The sequence below is a fragment of the Pelmatolapia mariae genome, linkage group LG12, assembly GCF_036321145.2.
Source record: "Pelmatolapia mariae isolate MD_Pm_ZW linkage group LG12, Pm_UMD_F_2, whole genome shotgun sequence".
NCBI lineage: Eukaryota > Metazoa > Chordata > Actinopteri > Cichliformes > Cichlidae > Pelmatolapia > Pelmatolapia mariae.
In genome coordinates, this window is record NC_086237.1 from 5,328,631 (window position 1) to 5,350,670 (window position 22,040).

General features: G+C 42.9%; 1 protein-coding gene across 2 annotated transcripts in view; it reads left to right on the forward strand.

The window, feature by feature from the left end:
* The window catches only part of apba1a (amyloid beta (A4) precursor protein-binding, family A, member 1a), a 91,053-nt gene that overhangs the window by 22,255 nt on the left and 46,758 nt on the right, over window positions 1–22,040 (forward strand). For both annotated transcript variants that reach the window (XM_063488701.1, XM_063488700.1), the window contains exons 3-4: window positions 18,642–18,740; window positions 18,826–18,865. In XM_063488701.1, coding sequence (XP_063344771.1) covers window positions 18,642–18,740; window positions 18,826–18,865 — 139 coding nt within the window. The remainder of the gene's footprint in view (window positions 1–18,641; window positions 18,741–18,825; window positions 18,866–22,040) is intronic.

Sequence of the window (22,040 nt, forward strand, 5' to 3'; positions counted from 1 at the left end):
ATCAACAAACCAAACCTTTCCCTCACCATCTATTAAGTCATCCCTCAGCTTACACTCCTTCTCCACGTGGTCTCTACACTCCTGAGAAGTGCCCTCTTCTTTCGTTGGCAAAAAATTTGACGGATTCAGAATTGTGCATCACTTTATGGTTATGTATGGTTATGAGAGTAACAGTAACATTAAAGACAAGTGTCTTGTAGGTGACAGAAATGTAATTTTAGTCTGCAGTAGAAGACATCTACCTCGTGTGGAACTAACAGTGTCAAAAAGGTGAAATGAACTATTTCCTGAAACATTGTACAGCTTAAGCTGCTGCACATACTGATCTCATGCATGGAGGTAAAGCACAACCAACTAGAGCTAATCTTTTAGGATAGTATATTACTGGCTTCACTTGTGGAAAAAGTGCTGTTAGTTATTTCACAGTCACCTGGCATTTGTGCTGTTCACAGAACCACAAGTCCATCGCTGGACCTCCTCTGCGCTGTCACTTTTTGGAGCCTGGCACACTCCCTCAAGTTCTCATGATTCAACGTTGCTGAAGATTTTAAAGGCAGAGCACGTCGTACACCTTAGTTGTCTTCCTCAATGTCAACGTCGAAACTCTTTTATCTTATTTAAGATTTTGCTGTGCAGAGTCTCCTCATGACGATCTCCTGGAAGCCCAGTAGCACAGCTCTCTGTGCTGAAGGTAATCTCTGATCCTCCTGAAGCCTCTCTCCTGGCCTCAGGTTCCATCTTGTGGACGATCCTCTCAGTCACTCCTTCTCGTCATGGCATCTCGCGACATCTGCAAATTAAAATGACACTCCTCTCGCCACATGGCTTCCGCCATGTGTCAACTCCCCAATGAGACATGTACAAAAATGTTGCGCAGTCTCCCTAAAACAATCTCCAGGGTTTGTCCCTTGGAGCAGCTTCACTCCAAGCTGTGACCCTGTGTAAAAACATCAGTCAGCCATTAAATGTTTAGCTTGTCTAACTCTCAGCTCCACCTGGAGCCTGTATCCTGGAAGACAAAGTCTTTAAATCAAACTTCACATTTTCAACCAACGATAGATCATAAGAGTAATAAAGTATTCAGCATAAAAGACAAATATCATGTGCAGGTTTTCTCCAGTCATTAAATCACTATTATTATCATAATTTGTCCCAAATCATGAATCATCCCAATTTATTCCACAATTTAATCGATGACTTTTCTTAAGCAATGTCACTCCACTCATTTTATCACTGTGAGCTCAATAGTGGCCAGCTAATGAGCCCCATATTCAACTATAGAGATTGACAGACCACGTGACTTTCGCGCATTGCATGCCGGGAACTGGTGGCAAAACAATCCAAGTACCGCATCAAATGCACGCATTTGCAGCACCGCAAAACGTTCATTTGCCGGTTTCAATGCCTTCTTCCTTTTTCTTTGCTCCCCAAAAAAGGAATGTACAAAACGAAGGAGAACAATGCCGGTCCGTACAAAGACAGACTCGACGAAAAGGCAAAGAAAAGATACGAGGAAAAAATCAAAGGAGTGAAAGGGTCAGACCCTTACGAGCACACAGAGTGATCAAAAGACGTCAGCGCTCAACTTTCACCGCGCTCATATTTATAATTATACAGTTCTTGGAGTGAGTGCATACACTCATGAAGTTTTTAGTAACTTCAGGTCACTGCAGCAAGCCCAGGTACAGTTTACCGACGGATGGGTACAGGACCTTGAAATGCACCGTGTAGAACACAAGACCATCGTACGAACAAAGGTAAGTTTACCAGTCTCACAAATCGTCTTCATAAATACACATTCGTTAACCGTTTATTAATAGGAACTTTGAGCTCAACGGGAATTAATTAGTAGTGGAAATAATTTCTGGTACACATTACAGAAATGTAGCAGTGACAATAATATTGTATGCTGTAACCGTACTGGGCAATTAGTGATACAAAAAACTGTTTTATCCTGTGAATAAAAGTACATGTTTTTGTCAATGTACCATGGTAATAACAGAAGCGAAACTCAATATTCTGTCAGGACAATTCACTATTTATTCAAAGCTGAATATTTACTGTCCAGGCCATCCGTCACCTCTTCGTGACTTCGGAGACATGGCTTGGACAATTTCTCTTCCACGCCGGAATCTGATAAAAACCAATCGCTTTACCCGTCGGCTTCACGCGGCTGTCGTTCGCCTGGCTTGTGCAGTTAATAATACAACAGCTTCTTGCCATTTTTTGTTTCTTTTTATCGCTGTGTAACTGATTTCAATTGAAAGCCTGCTTGCGCTAGTACCTCTTGCCACGGATACCCACAATGCTTTGCGGTTTTACCCCTCAATGACGTCACATTTTCAATCTCTATTCTGTAACCACTGCACATTTGTTCAATTGTCACTTGTCTGTCTGTGCTGAATCCTTTACAAGCACTCTTAAAGAAAAACAAACATTAGTCAAACACATGGTTCATCCTGGTGGTCAGGCGTCGGCCATCCAGATTCCAGAGATGCTGTAAAAAGGTCATAAAGTTAACACTCTGCTATAAAAAGAACACTGGTTTCAAACACAGTGTCACACTGTATTCACTTCTCCCTTGTAACATTCATATTTTCTCCACAACACAGTGTAATTTAATCACCAACACACAGCCTGTAACCACAGTTTTCTTCACACAAAATCTCAGTAATCCTGTGGTAGAAAAACATCATTAAGATGTGTCCTGCTATAAATCACATGATCGAATGACATGATTAACTATCTGCTGTAAAAAGAAAGGTAAATGTTAGCGCTGCGCATTCGTATACACTCTTTCTCACAGTAATCTCTGTGAGCAACACAAAGTAGTTAATAACAAACCCATGGTGAATTCACAGACACAGAAAATTTTAAACTAAAAGGTTAAATTTGCAGAGTTCACATAGTCATGTGACCCAAGTTTCCTCCTGTGGTCTCCTTCTGCTCCTGCAATAGAGACACACACAGAGATACATCCACACATTTGTCAGGTGGGGGTTAACTTCACACAATGGTGTTAAGTCAGTCAGTCTTGTCAGCTTTTGTCAGTCAGTTTTTCCACTCATTTTTTATTTGCTGACAGTAGAACCTCTCATGACGCAATAAGTTTCTACTGTCAGCAATGACGTCATTTCAAAAGAAAAAGAAAAACTTTAGAATCGGATTACGTCGCTGAATCCTTTTTGGCAGGGACTTGTTTTCTGATTGTCCCAAATAAGTGGCTTTCTCCCAAGCCCATTTTTAATTTTTGGAGAAACTCACTTTTGCAACAGTTTTCTCGACGACGAGTCGTATAGCTCTTCTGTTCTAATCGTGCATGCCTGCTCAAACAGAGATCATCAAACAAAACTTTCAGTGCACCATGAAAGTAACAAAATAAAGAGAAAAGAAAGAAAATAAAGGAAAGCAAAGGAAAGAAAGGCCTTGTTAAGTCATGACACGTGTTTTTCATGCCAGGGGGATAAATCGTAACAACCCAATTGGCAGGCTCAACTTAGTAACAAAAGACAAATCAACAGCTAGATCAATCTCAAACATTCATCCAATCAGCCACACACAACATACAGCATAACCCTGTTGTCTCATCACATAATAAGTTTCTTCTCATGTAACCAAATGTGTGCCATGGTAAAACTTCTTCACACACCAGAAACTCACAATCAGCTCACTCAGCTCACTCATGTAAGACCCCTCATCAGCATTCTGTTTTCTCCTCTATGATGCAGTCATCTGTCCTCCTATAATATTCAGTCCACTAGTCTATGTATCACTTTCATCTTACTAGTGACTTGGACAAGATGACAAACAGAATCTCATGCTTAAGACACTGTTTGGTCTTCATGAGTATCATTGTATGTGTATGTGCATGTAGGGTTAGTATGGTTGATGTATTTTCTGTATGTTTTTGTGTTCCTCTCTCATCACATTTTCATTATTCTCATCACTGCTTAAAACAACACACACATCTCTCTCTCTCTCTCTCTCTCTCTCAAAAACAGAAAGTACATTACAGCTGTTTCAGGCTGAGAAACACCAAACACTCTTCGTGCTATCATTCACCAACACAACTATGTTATTTCTTTGTCCGCTGGGCAGGTGACCTGCAGAATCACGTCTGCCCCAGATAGATACCTTTTCACACACACCGTGACGTCAGACACGCTCACACTCACTTCTGCTTAGAGCGCAATTTCACTTCATTCTTCAACGATCCACACACCACGTGCTGCCCAATAAAAACTTTGCAGTGTATTTTATCCTCTTTCAAGGCAGACTTACTCAGTTTAGTCTCCATTACAAGACAACAATCAGCCACACTCACGCAGACCACGTCTGGCCCACACACACACAACATAGGGATTCCTTTGGGTGGCGCTGTCACTTGGTGTTTCGCTCGCTCTGCGGTAGAGTATCACTTCCTGTTCCTGCTCAAACACAGTGGTGTTTCTGAGTAGCTTTTCTGCTTAGCAATTTAATTGAAATCTTTTGATACATCCCTTTTTCATAGTATAATCTTAACGTGCTTCATCTGAATCACCCTTTCTGTGTGCTCACTACCTAATTTATAGCCAAAGTATTCACTCACTGTCTCTTTACTGTTTCGCTAGCTTAGCTTAGCTCGTAGCTGACTCGTTAGCACCATGGCTACTTCACCTGTCCCTGTTGCACTTTCCTGCTCATTGTGTCAGATGTTTAGTTACTCCTCGGCCTCCTTTAGCAGTAATGATACCTGTAACAAATGTAGCATATTTGCAGCTCTGGAGGCCAGGATTACTGAATTGGAGACTCGGCTTCGCACCCTTCATTCACCCGTAGCTAGTCAGGCCCCTGTAGCTGGTGCAGCCGAAGATAGCGTAGGCCCCGCTAGCTGTTCCCCGGCAGACCCCAAGCAGCTGGGGAACGAGGGCGGTTGGGTGACGGTGAGGAGGAAGCATAGTCTTAAACTGAAGCCCCAGGTACACCACCAACCTGTTCATGTGTCTAACCGTTTTTCCCCACTCGGCGACACACCCGCCGGGGGTCAAACTCTGGTAATTGGTGATTCTGTTCTCAGACATGTGAAGCTAGAGACACCGGCAACCATAGTCAATTGCCTTCCAGGGGCCAGAGCAGGCGACATTGAAGGAAATTTAAAACTGCTGGCTAAGGGTAAACGTAAATACAGTAAGATCATAATTCACGTCGGCAGTAATGACACCCGGTTACGCCAATCGGAGGTCACTAAAATCAATATTGAGTCGGTGTGCAACTTTGCCAAAACAATGTCGGACTCTGTAGTTTTCTCTGGTCCCCTCCCCAATCAGACCAGGAGTGACATGTTTAGCCGCATGTTCTCCTTAAATTGCTGGCTGTCTGAGTGGTGTCCCAGAAACGATGTGGGCTTCATAGATAATTGGCAAACCTTCTGGAGGAAACCTGGTCTTGTTAGGAGAGACGGCATCCATCCCACTTTGGATGGAGCAGCTCTCATTTCTAGAAATATGGACAAATTTATTAAACCCCCCAAAATCTGACTATCCAGAGTTGGGACCAGGAAGCAGAGTTGCAGTCTTACACGCCTCTCTGCAGCTTCTCTCCTCCCGCTACCCCCCCAAAAACCCATCTCCATTGAGACTGTGTCAGCTCCCAAACAGACAAAAAACAAACCAAAAACCAGCAATAAAAAACTTAAACATAAAAAATCAAAAAGAAAGAACAATACAGAATCCACATCTGAACCAAAGAGTAAAACAGTGAAATGTGGATTATTAAATATTAGGTCTCTCTCCTCCAAGTCTCTGTTAGTACATGACTTAATAATTGACCAACAAATCGATTTACTCTGCCTTACAGAAACCTGGTTGCAGCAGGATGATTATGTTAGTTTAAATGAATCAACACCCCCGAATCATTCTAACTACCAGAAACCTCGAAGCACAGGCCGAGGGGGCGGTGTGGCAGCAATTTTTCACACCAGTCTATTAATTAACGAAAGACCAAGACAGACTTTTAATTCATTTGAAAGCCTGATGCTTAGCCTCGTCCACCCCAGCTGTAAAACTCAGAAACCAGTCTTACTTGTTATCATCTATCGTCCACCTGGGCCTTACACAGAGTTTCTCTCTGATTTCTCAGACTTTTTATCTGATTTAGTGCTCAACTCAGATAAAATAATTATTGTGGGTGATTTTAACATCCATGTAGATGCTAAAAATGACAGCCTCAAAATTGCATTTAATCTGTTATTAGACTCAATTGGCTTCTCTCAAAATGTAAAAGAACCCACCCACCACTTTAATCACACTCTAGATCTTGTTTTAACATATGGCATAGAAACTGAACATTTAACAGTGTTTCCTGAAAACCCTCTGCTGTCTGATCATTTCCTGATAACATTTACATTTACAATAATTGATTACACAGCAGTGGAGAGTAGACTTTATCAAACTAGATGTCTTTCTGATAGTGCTGTAACTAAGTTTAAGAATATAATCCACCCACTGTTATCATCTTCAATGCCCTGTACCAACATAGAGCAGAGCAGCTATCTGAACGCTACTCCAACAGAGGTCGATTATCTTGTTAATAATTTTACCTCCTCACTACGTACGACTCTGGATACTGTAGCTCCAGTGAAAACTAAGGTCTCAAATCAGAAGTACCTGACTCCGTGGTATAATTCTCAAACACGTAGCCTAAAGCAGATAACTCGTAAGCTGGAGAGGAAATGGCGTGTCACAAATTTAGAGGATCATCATTTAGCCTGGAGAAATAGTTTGCTGCTTTATAAGAAAGCCCTCCGCAAAGCCAGAACATCTTACTATTCGTCACTGATTGAAGAAAATAAGAACAACCCCAGGTTTCTCTTCAGCACTGTAGCCAGGCTGACAAAAAGTCAGAGCTCTACTGAGCCAACAATCCCTTTAACGTTAACTAGTAATGACTTCATGAACTTCTTCAGAAATAAAATTTTTATCATTAGAGAAAAAATTACCAATAATCATCCCACAGATGTAATATCGTCTACAGCTACTTTTAGTACCATTAATGTTAAGTTAGACTCTTTTTCTCCAATCGATCTTTCTGAGTTAACTTCAATAATTACTTCCTCCAAACCATCAACGTGTCTTTTAGACCCCATTCCTACAAAACTGCTCAAAGAAGTCCTGCCATTAATTAATTCTTCAATCTTAAATATGATCAATCTATCTCTAATAATTGGCTATGTACCACAGGCCTTCAAGGTGGCTGTAGTTAAACCCTTACTTAAAAAGCAATCTCTAGACCCAGCTGTCTTAGCTAATTATAGGCCAATCTCCAACCTTCCTTTCATATCAAAAATCCTTGAAAGAGTAGTTGTCAAACAGCTAACAGATCATCTGCAGAGGAATGGCTTATTTGAAGAGTTTCAGTCAGGTTTCAGAGCTCATCACAGCACAGAAACAGCTTTAGTGAAGGTTACAAATGATCTTCTTATGGCCTCTGACAGTGGACTCATCTCTGTGCTTGTCCTGCTAGACCTCAGTGCAGCGTTTGATACTGTCGACCATAATATCCTATTAGAGCGATTAGAACATGCTGTAGGTATTACAGGTACTGCACTGCAGTGGTTTGTATCATATCTATCTAATAGACTCCAATTTGTTCAAGTAAATGGAGAGTCTTCTTCACATGCTGAGGTTAATTATGGAGTTCCACAGGGTTCAGTGCTAGGACCAATTCTATTTACATTATACATGCTTCCCCTAGGTAGCATCATTAGAAGACATAGCATAAATTTTCACTGCTATGCAGATGATACGCAGCTCTATCTATCCATGAAGCCAGGTAACACACACCAATTAGTTAAACTGCAGGAATGTCTTAAAGACATAAAGACCTGGATGGCCGCTAACTTCCTGCTTCTTAATTCAGATAAAACTGAGGTTATTGTACTCGGCCCTGAAAATCTTAGAAATATGGTATCTAAGCAGATCCTTACTCTGGATGGCATTACCTTGGCCTCCAGTAATGCTGTGAGGAACCTTGGAGTCATTTTTGACCAGGACATGTCCTTCAAGGCACATATTAAACAAATATGTAAGACTGCTTTCTTCCATTTGCGCAACATCTCTAAAATTAGAAATATCCTGTCTCAGAGTGATGCTGAAAAACTAGTTCATGCCTTCATTACTTCCAGGCTGGACTACTGTAACTCATTATTATCAGGATGTCCTAAAAACTCCCTGAAAAGTCTTCAGTTAATCCAAAATGCTGCAGCAAGAGTACTGACAGGGACTAGAAAGAGAGAGCATATTTCTCCTGTTTTGGCTTCCCTTCATTGGCTTCCTGTTAAATCCAGAATTGAATTCAAAATCCTGCTCCTCACATACAAGGTCTTAAATAATCAGGCCCCATCTTATCTTAATGACCTTGTAGTACCATATCACCCTATTAGAGCACTTCGCTCTCGCTCTGCAGGCTTACTTGTTGTTCCTAGAGTATTTAAAAGTAGAATGGGAGGGAGAGCCTTCAGTTTTCAGGCCCCTCTTCTGTGGAACCAGCTTCCAGTTTGGATTCAGGAGACAGACACTATCTCTACTTTCAAGGTTAGGCTTAAAACTTTCCTTTTTGCTAAAGCATATAGTTAGGGCTGGACCAGGTGACCCTGAATCCTCCCTTAGTTATGCTGCAATAGACGTAGGCTGCCGGGGATTCCCATGATGCATTGAGTTTTTCCTTTCCAGTCACCTTCTCACTCACTATGTGTTAATAGACCTCTCTGCATCGAATCATATCTGTTATTAATCTCTGTCTCTCTTCCACAGCATGTCTTTCATCCTGTTTTCCTTCTTTCACCCCAACCGGTCGCAGCAGATGGCCGCCCCTCCCTGAGCCTGGTTCTGCCGGAGGTTTCTTCCTGTTAAAAGGGAGTTTTTCCTTCCCACTGTCGCCAAAGTGCTTGCTCATAGGGGGTCATATGATATGATTGTTGGGTTTTTCTCTGTATTTATTATTGTGCTATCTACTGTACAATATAAAGCGCCTTGAGGCGACTTTTGTTGTGATTTGGCGCTATATAAATAAAATTGAATTGAATTGAATTGAATTGAATAGGCCTATCGCTTGCGTCTGCACGCACAGCTCTCATGGACCTGCGTCCTAAACGCACAGTCCAACGCACTCCCGTGCTCGCGTGAAACCGCGCAGCTACGGAGCCGTTTCTTTAGTAGCCTGCGACCTTCCTGCACGGCTGGCGCACTCCTGTACCTGCGAGAAACCGCACGGTCACGTAGCCGCTCTCTATTGTTTTAGGTTCGCGTGAAACCCGCGCAACCAGCGCTCCCCTGGACCCGCGTCTGCCCGCGCAGTCTCAGTGACGCATAAGGCCTTTTCTACTCACTGTTCGTGTTGTTTTCGTTCATGGGAAGACTCTCTGGTTCCCGTCAATCGCCGTCCATCCCGAGGGGAGTTCAGGCGCAAACTGTCCGGCCAGGGCTTTCGTCAATCGTCCCAGACGATGGCTGCTAGCAGACTGCGGTGGCGTCCTCTCCCTCTCCTCGGTGAATGCTATGTGTTAGGTTCCGGCTCCGAAGGACCAAATAAATGTTGGGTCTGTTCCCACAAACCCCGCTAGTTCTAGAGACTTATTCATCATGAAAGAAAACAAGACAGTCGATCGATCGATTACTTGCGCAAGGGAGGCCTCGTTGGTATCTTAGCTCATCACGAATGACCCCGACGATGGCCTCCTCCTGCTGCCTTTTATTGAGAGACAGTTCACACAAGAAGTAACGCCCACATAGTTCTAAGACAAGGCTTTGTATGTATATGTGTGAACTTCTATATGTAAGTAGGAATGTGTGTGTGTGTGTGTGTGTGTGTGTGTGTGTGTGTGTGTGTGTGAGAGAGAGACCTCCTGCTGACCAAAGGGTCGTAAACGCAGGAAGCTTACATCAAAAGAAGCAGATCTTCCAGATAGGATGTATCTGCAATAAAACATTACAGCCCCCCCCAACCAGAATCTCGAGAATCTGGGGGGAAGGACAGTGGAATCCCTTTCATCAGAGTTGGCAAGCATAGAAATGACAAACATTAACAATTCACTCTAACAACAGTACTGACACCGCTTTTTAAGAATTAAATTTTTCCCTGTTCGTGTCAGTGGTAGAGCGTCTTTAATAGTGCACCAACAAAGACCACTTTGGAGCCGTCCTCCTCAGCCACGCTTTTATGGCAGAACAAATTAAACTTTATATGGATCACAAGACTTTGGACTTTCATTAACTGAACCCGTGTTTTGATATCTTTTATGTTTTTTTCACAAGAGCACTTGTAGTTTTATGAAGAATTTGATTTTTCATGGAGTCTTCCCGCTGCTGCCCGACACATTACTCTCTGTAAATTCTGAGCCTGGAGAATAACCTAAAATGGTCTACATGTAAATATACACATCAAAACATAACCACCATCGTCCTCTTTCATCCAGTGTTATTCTGATTGTGATATGATTTTATAGTTCTCACATAAAGAATACCAAAGCGCAGCCTTCTCCATCCACCTCACTCATAAATAACACAGAGAAGGTTTCACTGTGTGTTATACTTGTATAACTATGCATGTGATGAATAAAGAACCTTGAACCTTGAAATGACTCCCACATTTCAGATGAAAATCAGAGGTGCAGGAGTAACCCATGTAGGCAGCAGCCCCGTCCTGCTTCCGGTGCGGGACATATCCGCCGGGGGGGGGGGTCTGTGTCAGTGTACATGACAGATTTGTGTGTGTGTGTGTGTGTGTGTATCCTGTGTTCAACTTGAGAGAGAGAGAGAGTAATTTTAAGTTTTTGGTAATTATTATTCTATAAATGCATTGATTACCAATATTTATATATGGCGTACTAACAGTATCCTAATCTTTTATACTTTTACAGCACTTAAAACTCCTCATGTTTTGGTAGATAAGCATCTGAGGTTGAGCAGTTTGGAGTTTGAAAGGCAAGGCTCAGATGTTAAATATCAGGCAGGAGAAAAAAAGGAAGAGGGTGGTGTAACAGCAGCATGCTAGGAAACAAGTGAGATGGAGGAAGAGGATCTGGAAGAAGAAGAAGATGCAGCTGTATTGCTAATGGCGATGAATCCAAACATGATTTTTATCCTACATAAAATTATCAGGTATAGTGATTGTGTTCTCTGCTTCTGCCATTCCTGTTGAAATTATTTATTTATCGTGGGTTAGAGTGAGAAAGGTAATGGATAAGATTGGCTAAATAATTCAGTGTGGATTGAGTTGCAGCATGACCACAGCTGTTTTCCTATGTAGATAAAGTCAATGATACCTGTTTGATTGCACTTCTGTTTTAAATGTCATTTTTTCAAATATCCACAACAACAGTTATGTTTGAATAAATTTTGGTGACTGGCACGAACACGATGTCATAGACTTACTGATCCATGTAGATACACTCGCAGTGTTGATGCCATGGTGAATTCTGATATCCCGGTGAAACCCGACCACCTGTCGGGTCTGTCTGATAGAGCTTTGCATGTACCCACACAACGACACTCTACATGCTCGTTCATCTGTGGAACGTCACCAGAATTAGTTCATTTACTGAAAGTCATGGAAAATTTTTGGATGTATCAGGAAGAAAAGTTTGAGGAGGAACAAGCAAAGCAGAAACATCCAACTATCCGACATGATCAGGATGAGGTATGGCTGTTTGGGGTTTTTTGTGTAGATGAGTTTCACTTAGGTGGAATAATCTAAGACGGTATTTCTGATGGAAAAATGTGTATTTTCTGCGAACACATGCAGGACGTAACAGTGTTTTCCTCCAATATTTTCATGTACTTTAATACATACAGGTATTGAGTGTCTAACAAAAATGTACTGATTCAAAATTTTAGTTAACACAGACCCAGCAAGCATCCTGTAAAAACAAAAAGAGGATTGAACACCAGATAAAGTTGTTTTAACAGTGTTCAGATTTAAAAGTCAAATCTCTGGAAAAGAAAGACACGGATTTAAGATTTTTAGGGAGGCATCTGAAGGTGAATATTTCCTAAATTAAACTAATGTGCACTACTGTGAAAAGCATTTGTATCCTTGCTGATTTATTACTTTTTTGCTTAATTGTATGATTTAAATGTTTCAAATCATCAAACAAATGTTAATATTAGTCAAAGTAATCCATTTTTAAGTGGTGATTTATTCCGCTAATCAAACCTACCTGGGCCTGTGTGAAAAACAAATGTTCTAATACAAACCCAATGCCACCCCCTCCACAAATGCTTGTCTCACAAAAATACCTGAAAATTTTTGCCAAAAGAGATTTTGGTGATCCAGTAATTCTCAACCACCCTGGAGTGTGGCTGAATTTAAACTAATTTATGTTGCTAGGTTTAAGGGAATTTACTCCGTCAACAGTTTTCCCTTAAAAAATAAAATCCTCATTTAAAAATTGCATTTTGCATTTACTTGTGTTATTTGTTTGATGATCTAAAGCTTTAAGTGTGACAAATATGCAAAAAATCATGAATGAGGCAAATCACTGTAGGTGTGAATAAACAAGAAGACTAAACAAATGAATCTATTAAACTCAGTGATAAGATATTGTGTGATTTTAAAAGTAACTGAAATATGTAAAAATATACAGAAGTTACACAGAATAATAATTTTGTCAAGTTTGCTGCCTTTACATAATCTTGCGTAGCCACCGAGACGCCAGCATGACCAACTCCACTGATAAATGCCATAACTCCAATTCCCAGGTGCTGCCAGGCGGTGGCGCTGTTCTCAGCTGTCAGAATTCGGACTTTTTTTCTCAGAATTCTGGAAAAGAAAAAAAAACATGCCCGCTTTTTTTTTCCCAGTGGCCCCATTCCTCTTCTGTATAAACGCATATCATACTCCAAATATATTGGAGTTTTAAGTTTGCGTGCCTTTCCAGGCGATCCTGAATAAAGAAGACGGTGGTGAGTATTCGTTGTAGCAGTTTCACTGTCACTGCACGGAACTCAAAATGATGATAGCGTTAGAGTCTACTCAGTGTCAGCCAGTAAACCCCGAACTAGCGAGACATGTTACACAGAATCACCTGTTCACTTCCGGTATGATGGCACCTGTGTTTGGCTCTGCCGCTGCCGGTTGCAGTGTGTTGCGCTCTACTACTGCTGCGTTGTTTTTTTCTGCTCTACTGTTCTCACTCAGTTTCAATGATGTATTTGCTGCCCTGGTGTATGATCGCCTGGCTTTGCTATCCATCCGATCTTCTATGATGCCACACAATGTCTCGTCGTCCTCTGGCACTTTCCATCCTCCTCCATTAGCTGGATCCTAGCCAGGCGTTTTCAGTGGTCCCTCTAGACCACGGAGAAGGAGAGGGAGAAGAGGAGGTATTCAGGTGAAGCTCAGGATGTACTGGCGGCGTGGTTTGGCTGGTAAGCGACGTCGAGCATGTGTTGTCTCCTGTGTCCAGAAAAGCTCCATGGAGGGGAACTTGTTTTCCACGGCCCTGTTTGGATATGCTGGGCCCGGCTCTTTGAGACCGTGCCACCTTAGGAGGGTTTATCCAGACTCTTCTTCGGGCTGGCTTTTTCTTCCCTTGGTGAGTGGATTCTACGAGCGTGACGGTTCGAACCTTGTGTATTTACGTCCCTTAACTCGAGCCTCTGCAAATAATGAGGTTCCTAGCTCACTGAATATGGCGCTTTTTAACGCTCGATCTCTCTCTAATAAATCATTCTTGTTGAATGATTTTATATTATCTAAAAAACTCGATCTTTTATTCCTGACTGAGACCTGGCAGCGGGATGTAGACTACTCGTCACTTATTGAACTCTGCCCGGATGGCTATAGTTTTATAACCCAGCCTCGGTTGTCTGGTCGGGGTGGCGGGCTTGCCGTGGCTTTCCAGGACCGTTTCTCCTGCCGCTCCGTGAAAACTGGATTTTTTCGCTCGTTTGAGCTGCAGCTGCTCAAAATTGGTAAAAAGGATCCTTTTTTCTGTGCTGTGTTGTATCGCCCACCTGGATATAACAGGTTATTTTTGTCGGAGCTCAGCGACTTCTTATCCGCTACTATGAAGCTGTCTAGGGTGCTTATAGTTGGGGACTTCAACATTCACGTTGATGATGACTCCGACCCATTCGCCAGAGACTTTATGAGCATTATGGATTCTTTTCATTTTGCTCAGCATGTGTCCGGTCCTACACACAGCAAAGGTCACACACTGGACCTTGTTTTTACTTTGGGTTTAAATATTGATTTTATTTGCTCTGAGGACATTTTTATTTCTGATCATTATGTTATTGTTTTTAACCTGTCTTTTAATGAGCCTTTGTCCCCCGTCAGACGGATGGTTAAGTCTCGCATCTTAAACTCCTCCACAGTGGAGAAATTTGTGGATGCTTTTAACTTACAGCTATCTCCTCAAAATGGTGTTGATTTCTTAACTAGTCTTTTTAATAATTATTGCCGTTTTATTTTAGACGAAATCTGTCCGGTTAAAACGAGGAGTGTTTCTGCCTCTAAATCGCCTCCTTGGCTAAATGACAGTATTCGCTGTCTAAAACGTGATTGTCGTAAAGCGGAGCGCAGGTGGAGGAAAACTCATCTAAATGTTCACCTCCTCTATCTTAAGGACCTTTTAGCTTCTTTTAATAATGTGATCAGAGATGCGAGGGCTGCCCATTTCTCACACTTGGTTACAAAGAGCAGAGGCAATCCTAAGGTGCTATTCAACACCATTAGTGACATTGTTACTCCTGTTCTACCTGCGGCCCCTATTTCATCTAATGAGGACTGTGAAAATTTTCTCTTTTTTTTGCTGGCAAAAATTCATAACGTGAGAATGAGTTTTACATACTCAGCACCTGCTATCTCAATCTCTACCCCATCCCGGCCCATTGTCTTGGATACTTTCTCTCCGGTTTCTCTACCTGAGCTAGTGAAATTAGTGAATTCAGTGAAAGCATCCTCCTGCTTACTTGACATTATACCTGCATCATTATTCAAAAATGTCTTCCAGTCTATTGGTTCATGTGTGCTCACTTTAATCAACTCCTCATTGGCATCTGGTATAGTTCCGGTTTATTTTAAAAACGCTGCTATTCTCCCACTTTTAAAAAAACCTCAACTAGACCCCTCTCTTTGGAGCAGCTACCGACCTATTTCTAAATTACCCTTAATTGCTAAGCTTCTAGAAAAGGTTGTGGCTAAGCAGCTTGTGGCAGCTCTAGATAAACATGGCATTTACGATAAGTTTCAGTCCGGTTTTCGTCAATTTCACTCCACGGAGACAGCTCTTCTTAGGGTCTCAAGTGACATCTTGATGAATAATGATGCAGGAAAATGCTCTGTTCTACTCATGTTGGACCTCACATCAGCTTTCGACACAGTTGGCCATCACATCCTCATTGAAAGGCTGAAAAATTGGGTTGGTGTATCTGGAACTGCTTTAGATTGGTTCTCCTTTTATCTCCATCACCGATCCTTTTCTGTGGCAGTTTCCGATTTTAGGTCATCCTCTACCTCCCTTGCTTATGGTGTCCCTCAAGGGTCAGTTTTGGGGCCTTTATTGTTTTTAATCTATCTTCTCCCCCTCCAGCATATAATGGGCTCTTTTGAGGATATTTCTTATCATTGTTATGCTGATGATATTCAGTTGTACGTTTCTTTTATGCCTGAGGATTTATCTAAGCTTCAGCGGCTGAATGACTGTTTAGATTTGATCAAACGTTGGATGGCTGCAAATTTCCTCCAACTCAACGAGGGGAAAACCGAAGTCCTCGTATGTGCCCCTGATAGATTTCTATCCCAGATAGTGAAAGCCCTTGGTCCTCTCTCACTCTATGTTAAATCCTCTATCAGGAATTTAGGTGTCACCTTTGACTCGAGTCTCACATTGGATGGGCATGTCAATTCTCTGGTTCGGTCTTGTTTTTATCATTTAAGAAATGTGGCTAGGCTAAGCCCGATTTTATCTCGCTCTGAACTGGAGATTGCTATACATGCATTTATTTCGTCACGGTTGGATTATTGTAATTCGCTGTTCATGTGTCTTAGCAAAGGTTCTCTGGATCGTCTGCAGGTTGTGCAAAACGCTGCAGCAAGGCTTCTGACAAAATCCTCCAAGTACTCGCATGTGACACCATTGTTATCTCAGTTACACTGGCTTCCTGTTAAATTTAGAGTTGATTTTAAGATCCTGGTCTTGACCTACAGAGCTGTGCACGGACTGGCACCTGCCTACATCTTTGATCTGCTACAGCCCTATGTCCCTAGCAGGTCTTTGAGGTCATCTGATCAGGGCTTACTTGCTATAAAAAATACTAAGAGGATGACTAAGGGTGACAGAGCTTTTGCCAATGTGGCCCCGAGACTGTGGAACTCTCTCCCCCAAGCATTAAGAACTGTGGACTCAGTAGCTGTTTTTAAAAAACAACTCAAAACTTACCTTTTTAAAACTGCTTTTGGTTAATTATTTGCCTGTTTTATTTTCTCTTTTTAAATCTTTTTATGACTTTTAATCTTATGTGCAGCACTTTGTGATTCTGTCTTGAAAGGTGCTATATAAATAAAAATGTATAATGTATTAATATTACTCTGTGATGTGTGACCATCACTTTATGGTGTTTTGGGGGCAGTTTGAGCAATCTGTCCACATACATCAAGAAAAAACTGCTGAGAGAAGGAACAAAACAGTATCTGCTGTCCATGCAACACACATGGTTTGCAGCTTTTCTTACTGCATAATTATTATTTGTGCATGAACATTTTTGAAAAGAAACTACGTGTCAAAAGATATGAATTCTACATTCAACTTTTTACTGCAATTTTGAACTACACAAAAATGTCATATCTGTGTATATTTTTTTATTTTTTATTACTTACATTTAGTTAGTTTTTTATAAATGTCTTGTCCAAGTGTCTCTTTTATCCTGAGCAGAGGCAGTCATTGCACCTCCATGATGAGCTCTTGTATGTTTCTATAAATAAGAAACGAACAACTGAAGGGTTTTGAAGATGTACATGAAGTGTGCATTTAATTCTAATGGATTCTATTATTTTATTTTTTTTATTTTTTTATTTAATGAATACTGTTAACCTGCTTCAATGTGAATTCTGAACCAGCATTTTTTGAATTTCCTGTGAATCACTTTAAGTTTTTTTGGGGTGGGGGGGGGGGGGGGGGTTTCTGCCGATACTCTTTGATGGTAATACCAACACAGATTCCCTGAAAGTTAAAATGAAGGTTTGAGTACCTATCCCTAACTTTCAGCAACCAACACTAACTGGTGACATTTGAACGATCGGCCAGAGAAAAAGAAAATGTATTAGCTGATTATCTTTAAAACCTAAGGAAGAAATAATCCACACATACTAACTGTGAGAATAAAAAAGGTGGTAAAGAAAAAATACTGAGGTTTAATTACGATTTCATGAAGTGCTCAGAGACTCCATGCCTGACTGAAAATATTACTGAACTATATGCCGTCTCTCGCTCTCTTCTCTGTCCCCTCACACCCAATCAGTAGTGTCAGATGACTGCCCCTTGTTGAGCCTGGTTTCATCCTGTTTCTGCTGTAACAAAACTAATGTGGGTAGGGATGGGTATCGTTTAGGTTTTATCCGATACCGGTGCCAAACCGGTACTTTTGAAACGGTGCCAGTGCTTAAACGGTGCTCGAACCGGTGCTTAAAGAATGGAGAACACAAACTTTGTCCAAAACCTCTTATGTTTTTATTTTTAGCAGTCTCTTTTTTTCTGCAAAATGATAACCAAGTTAGTCTTTTCTGTTGATACAACACACCTCCTTTGGTTGGAACCGGTGCTTAAACAATGGAAAACACAAACTTTGTCCTAAAACCTCTCATGTTTAGCTGTTTTTTTTATAAAAGATAACAATCTTAGCCTTTTCTGCAGCTATAGGGCATATATGGCATCACTCTATCAAACAAGAAGACAGCCGCATGTAACTACGACGGTGTTTGCTAGTTCACCTTACATGCATTAATGTAATAACGTGGTTAGCCTACTCAACGTAAATTACACACGAACAACATTAAGCTGCTCACGCAGAGAAGAACGGCTGCTGCTGCCATCATCATCCGTCATCATTTCTGCTACACTGGCAGGGCTAGGGGCCAGGACTCTACTCTTCGGGTTCTTGGGGGATGTTGCTAACTCCGGGTCCGATAACAGGCACCACACCCGCAGTAGATGTGCTCGGTGTGAGGTCTCGCAGCAAGCTATCAAATACGGTGCATTTCTTGGCTTTTAAAAAAACGCTATGCGTCGCCAGGTGTTTCCTCAGATTCGAGGTGTTACCTCCTTTGCACAGTATCACAGTATCAAAATGTGCGCTGCTTTTCGGTCTGGTTACTACCGTTTATGTCAGAACCCATCCCTACGTGTGGGACTAATAAAGGTTATCTTATCTTATCTTAAAAGGGAGTTTTTCTTTCCCACTGCCAAATTCTTGCTCATAGGGGGTTGTGTGACTGGTCAGATTTCTTTATTAAACTGTAGGCTCTTTACCTTACAATGTAAAGTTAGCACTATAAATAAGACTGAATTGAATGTTGTTCTGGAACAGTGTTCTACGTAGTAGGAAATCACAGATCTGCATTAAAATGTGTTTGTTATTCTGCTTGTTTTCATTCTCTTTCTGCAGTCTCCTGGTTCAGCTTCACCTTCTCCACCAGGCGCAGAGTCCTCCAGTCAGCACCTGTTACAGCACGACAGCTTTGAAACCTCTCCCACCAGTAAAGAGGTGAGGTCAACACTGGATTACTCATTCAGTAGTCAACTCACACGGTTAACAATGTATTAACATACTTTTGTCTTTTCATTTATAGTCCAGGAGAAGCCTTGCATCCTTTCCCACATATGTAGAAGGTGAGTTTCAGATTGCCCCACAATTCCATGATATGAGATCATTTCATATGTCAGTCATTAATGGCCCAGGCTAAGCCTGATCTGTTTGTTAACACTATTGGAATATGATCACAGATACAAACAAAGAAAATGATCTTTCTCTGCGGGACTCTCCTTTAGTGTTAGGGTGAGGAGTTCAGTTGTAAGGTATTCCAGCTGGGCATGTCCTACTGGGAGGAGCCCCCAGTGTAGGCCCAGGACATGCTGGACAGATGTCCTGGTAACAGCTCAGTGTTTGGAGTAAGAGGGGGGTCTTCTTAGGCTGTTGCCTCAGCGACCTGATTTCAGATAAGCAGAAGAAAATGTCTGGATCATTTATTGTGTTTTTGTTTAACTTTTATTGAAGTGGTTGTCATGAATTTTCCACGACATAATGCACGGCACAGTGCACCACACTTTTCAGTTGTGATTTATTCGTTTGTTTGTTTTTTTAAATTATTTAAATTATTTTATTTTTTTGTTATTTTGTTGTACTTTAGTAATACGTGAACATCTTTTGTAGTAACAGTCCATATTTAACGCCTACTTTATGTTTTTTAGTTTAGACTAGTTGGTTAGTTTTTAGTTCTTTCTGCGTCCCCTCCTCAGCACCACCGTCACCCTGTGTGACATTCCCACGGTCCGATGTTGAGCCACACTCTGTCATTCCTGCTCTGTGATCGTTCACACAGATCAACTGGAGCAAAATTCAACCATTATAATCATTTCAACACAACAATACATTTTCCCGTTTGTATACTGCATATACATTTGCACGCTGTAGGTCAGTCACACATGAATATGCACTTCGTCATGTCTCATTCAGTTTACATGTTTTTTGTTTTTTTTTCTTTTTTTAACCTGTCCCGTTTGGTTCTTTTGCCATCAGAATTATTGTCTAAAGGCGAAGAAAGATGCCCAACGGATTTACTTTACCAAATGGACCATCCCAGCCTTGCCGTAATGGTCCATTTGATTCAACTTTTTATTGTTTATTTTATTTTCACTTGCTGAATACAGGACAGACTTGACTGGAGGAGAGAATGTGGAGAAAGAAAGAGGGAAAGAAAAAAAACCTGAGAAGAGGGACGGGGAAAAAGGGCAAAAAACAAAAACCAACAGAATAAGCAGACAAAAAATACATATATCGATCACCTGGATCACCTGTTGAGAAAGAAAAAAGAAAGCAAGCAGAAGAAAACGAGAGTAATAAACAAGATCACAATGATATATGAGAATATGACAGTAAATACTAAATATTAAACATTATTGTGCAGCACGTGAGATCGACAGCGCACAGTGTGCTTTGAGGTAGGAGCCAAAAAGGGTGTAATTTGTGTGTGTGATCACCCGTGTGTACACCTGTGAGCATGAACGCGCTTGTTTTTAAAAGGTTCCTTCATGTAATGATCTGCTAGAGGGTGTGGGGGGCCACTGCCCCGACCTCCAGGGCATGAAGCAGGTATGGAGGAGATCAAGACTCCAGACATCCAGAGGCCCCCAGAACACAAGAGACCAAGGAAGACCAACAGAGGGGCAGCCGCGCCACTATCCCAGAAAGAGCTGAGGAGAGTCCCAGATGAGGGGTCACTCAGCAGCCGCGGAGCAGAAGCCAGGGGGGGTTGCAGTGACGTGCCCGTGAGCTCCGCCGGCAGCCAGCTGTGCCTGAGTGGCCGAGCCCCGGGCCGTGAGGCCGAGGGCACCCCATCCCCAAAGTGGCCCGAGCGAGCCCCAGGCTCCAGGCCCCAATAAGCAGCCGCCAAGGAGTGAGCCGGTGGGTACCTGGGCGCCCACCCCCGGAGACAGAGAACCACCAACGCACCGATGTCTGAGGGCGTCCGCCACCGGCAGGGGAAGTGGTGGGGGGAGATGGGCCTCCAAACCTTGGAGGGCCTGAGATGTCCTCAGAGAGGTGGCGTCTGATACCCAACCTGACATATAGACACAGACAAACAGGCACACACAGATACAAACATCTATTCCCACCCTCATGCTCTCATATACAATTGCTCAACACTCACCCAACGTGGAGACAGACATAGAGAGACGCTGTACACACAATCACACTCCCCAAGCGTACTCTAAGCCCCGAGTCTAGGTACCCTTGCCCCTGGAGGGGGAAACTGCACCCAGACTCAGGTGGTGTAACCCTTTTCCCTGCGGTGGGGAGAAGCAGACCGCCCCGACTCCGCAGCAGCAGGGAGGCCCCATACACCAGACCCCAGTCGGACGGCCAACTCCTCCTCCTAGCCCCCCTGCTCCAGCAGGCCGCAGAGAACGGGGGTGTAGGAAGACTCCAAACCTCCCTCCACCCGCTCATATGTACTGTTGATGTATGTGTGTTCTAAGGTGCATTTAAAACCCAGGAGGGCATGGAGCCACCTGCCAGAGCAGCAGGTAAGCATATAGCCCCTCCTGCTAGCCCTCAATGTCTACATGTATTTAAAATTGAGAGGTGGGCAACGACGCCAGGGGTGAGGTGTACACCCTGATGGTAGTTTGGAATCCGTGTAGCGTGCCCACCTCCAAGATCCTATATGTATGTGCAATGAGAGTGTGAGTAATGTGAATGTCTAAGTTGTGGGATAAAATTGAGGCAGAGGCAGCCAGAAGGGGACAGAGGGGGGGGATGTCTCCTCTGCATCCTGGTGACACACCCCTACCCCAAGGCCCTGCATGTGTGGGTGATTGTGGTGGAGCGGGAAGAGGGAGGCCGCTGGAGATGGGGAGGGAAGGAAGGGAGGGGCAAGTGACCCCTCCCTGGGGCCAGCTCCCCCGCTGACCCCAGTAGGCACCCCCATGCTGTGCAACCCGCCAGGGAAAGGGGGCCCAGGCCCATCCGGACCGGGGCCCAGTGCAGCAGCGCCCCCCGGCCCCACAGAGCCCGGGACAATTCACCCGACCCCACCACAGAGAAAACTGCACCCACCCCATCATCCACTCATCTTCCAGACTACACAAGACAATAGACGCCCAGGCTGAGATCTTCCTCCACCACTCCTGTATCTCCCCCTCCTGCAGAGAGAGTTCCTGAAGAGAGGAAAGCTCCTGCAAGATGTGACAACCTCCCCCACCAGTTGAAGAGCCCCCCAGGTGGCTCGATGCACCGGCGGCACCCCGCGCCAGGGCCGGGCCCCCATACACCCACCCGCCCACA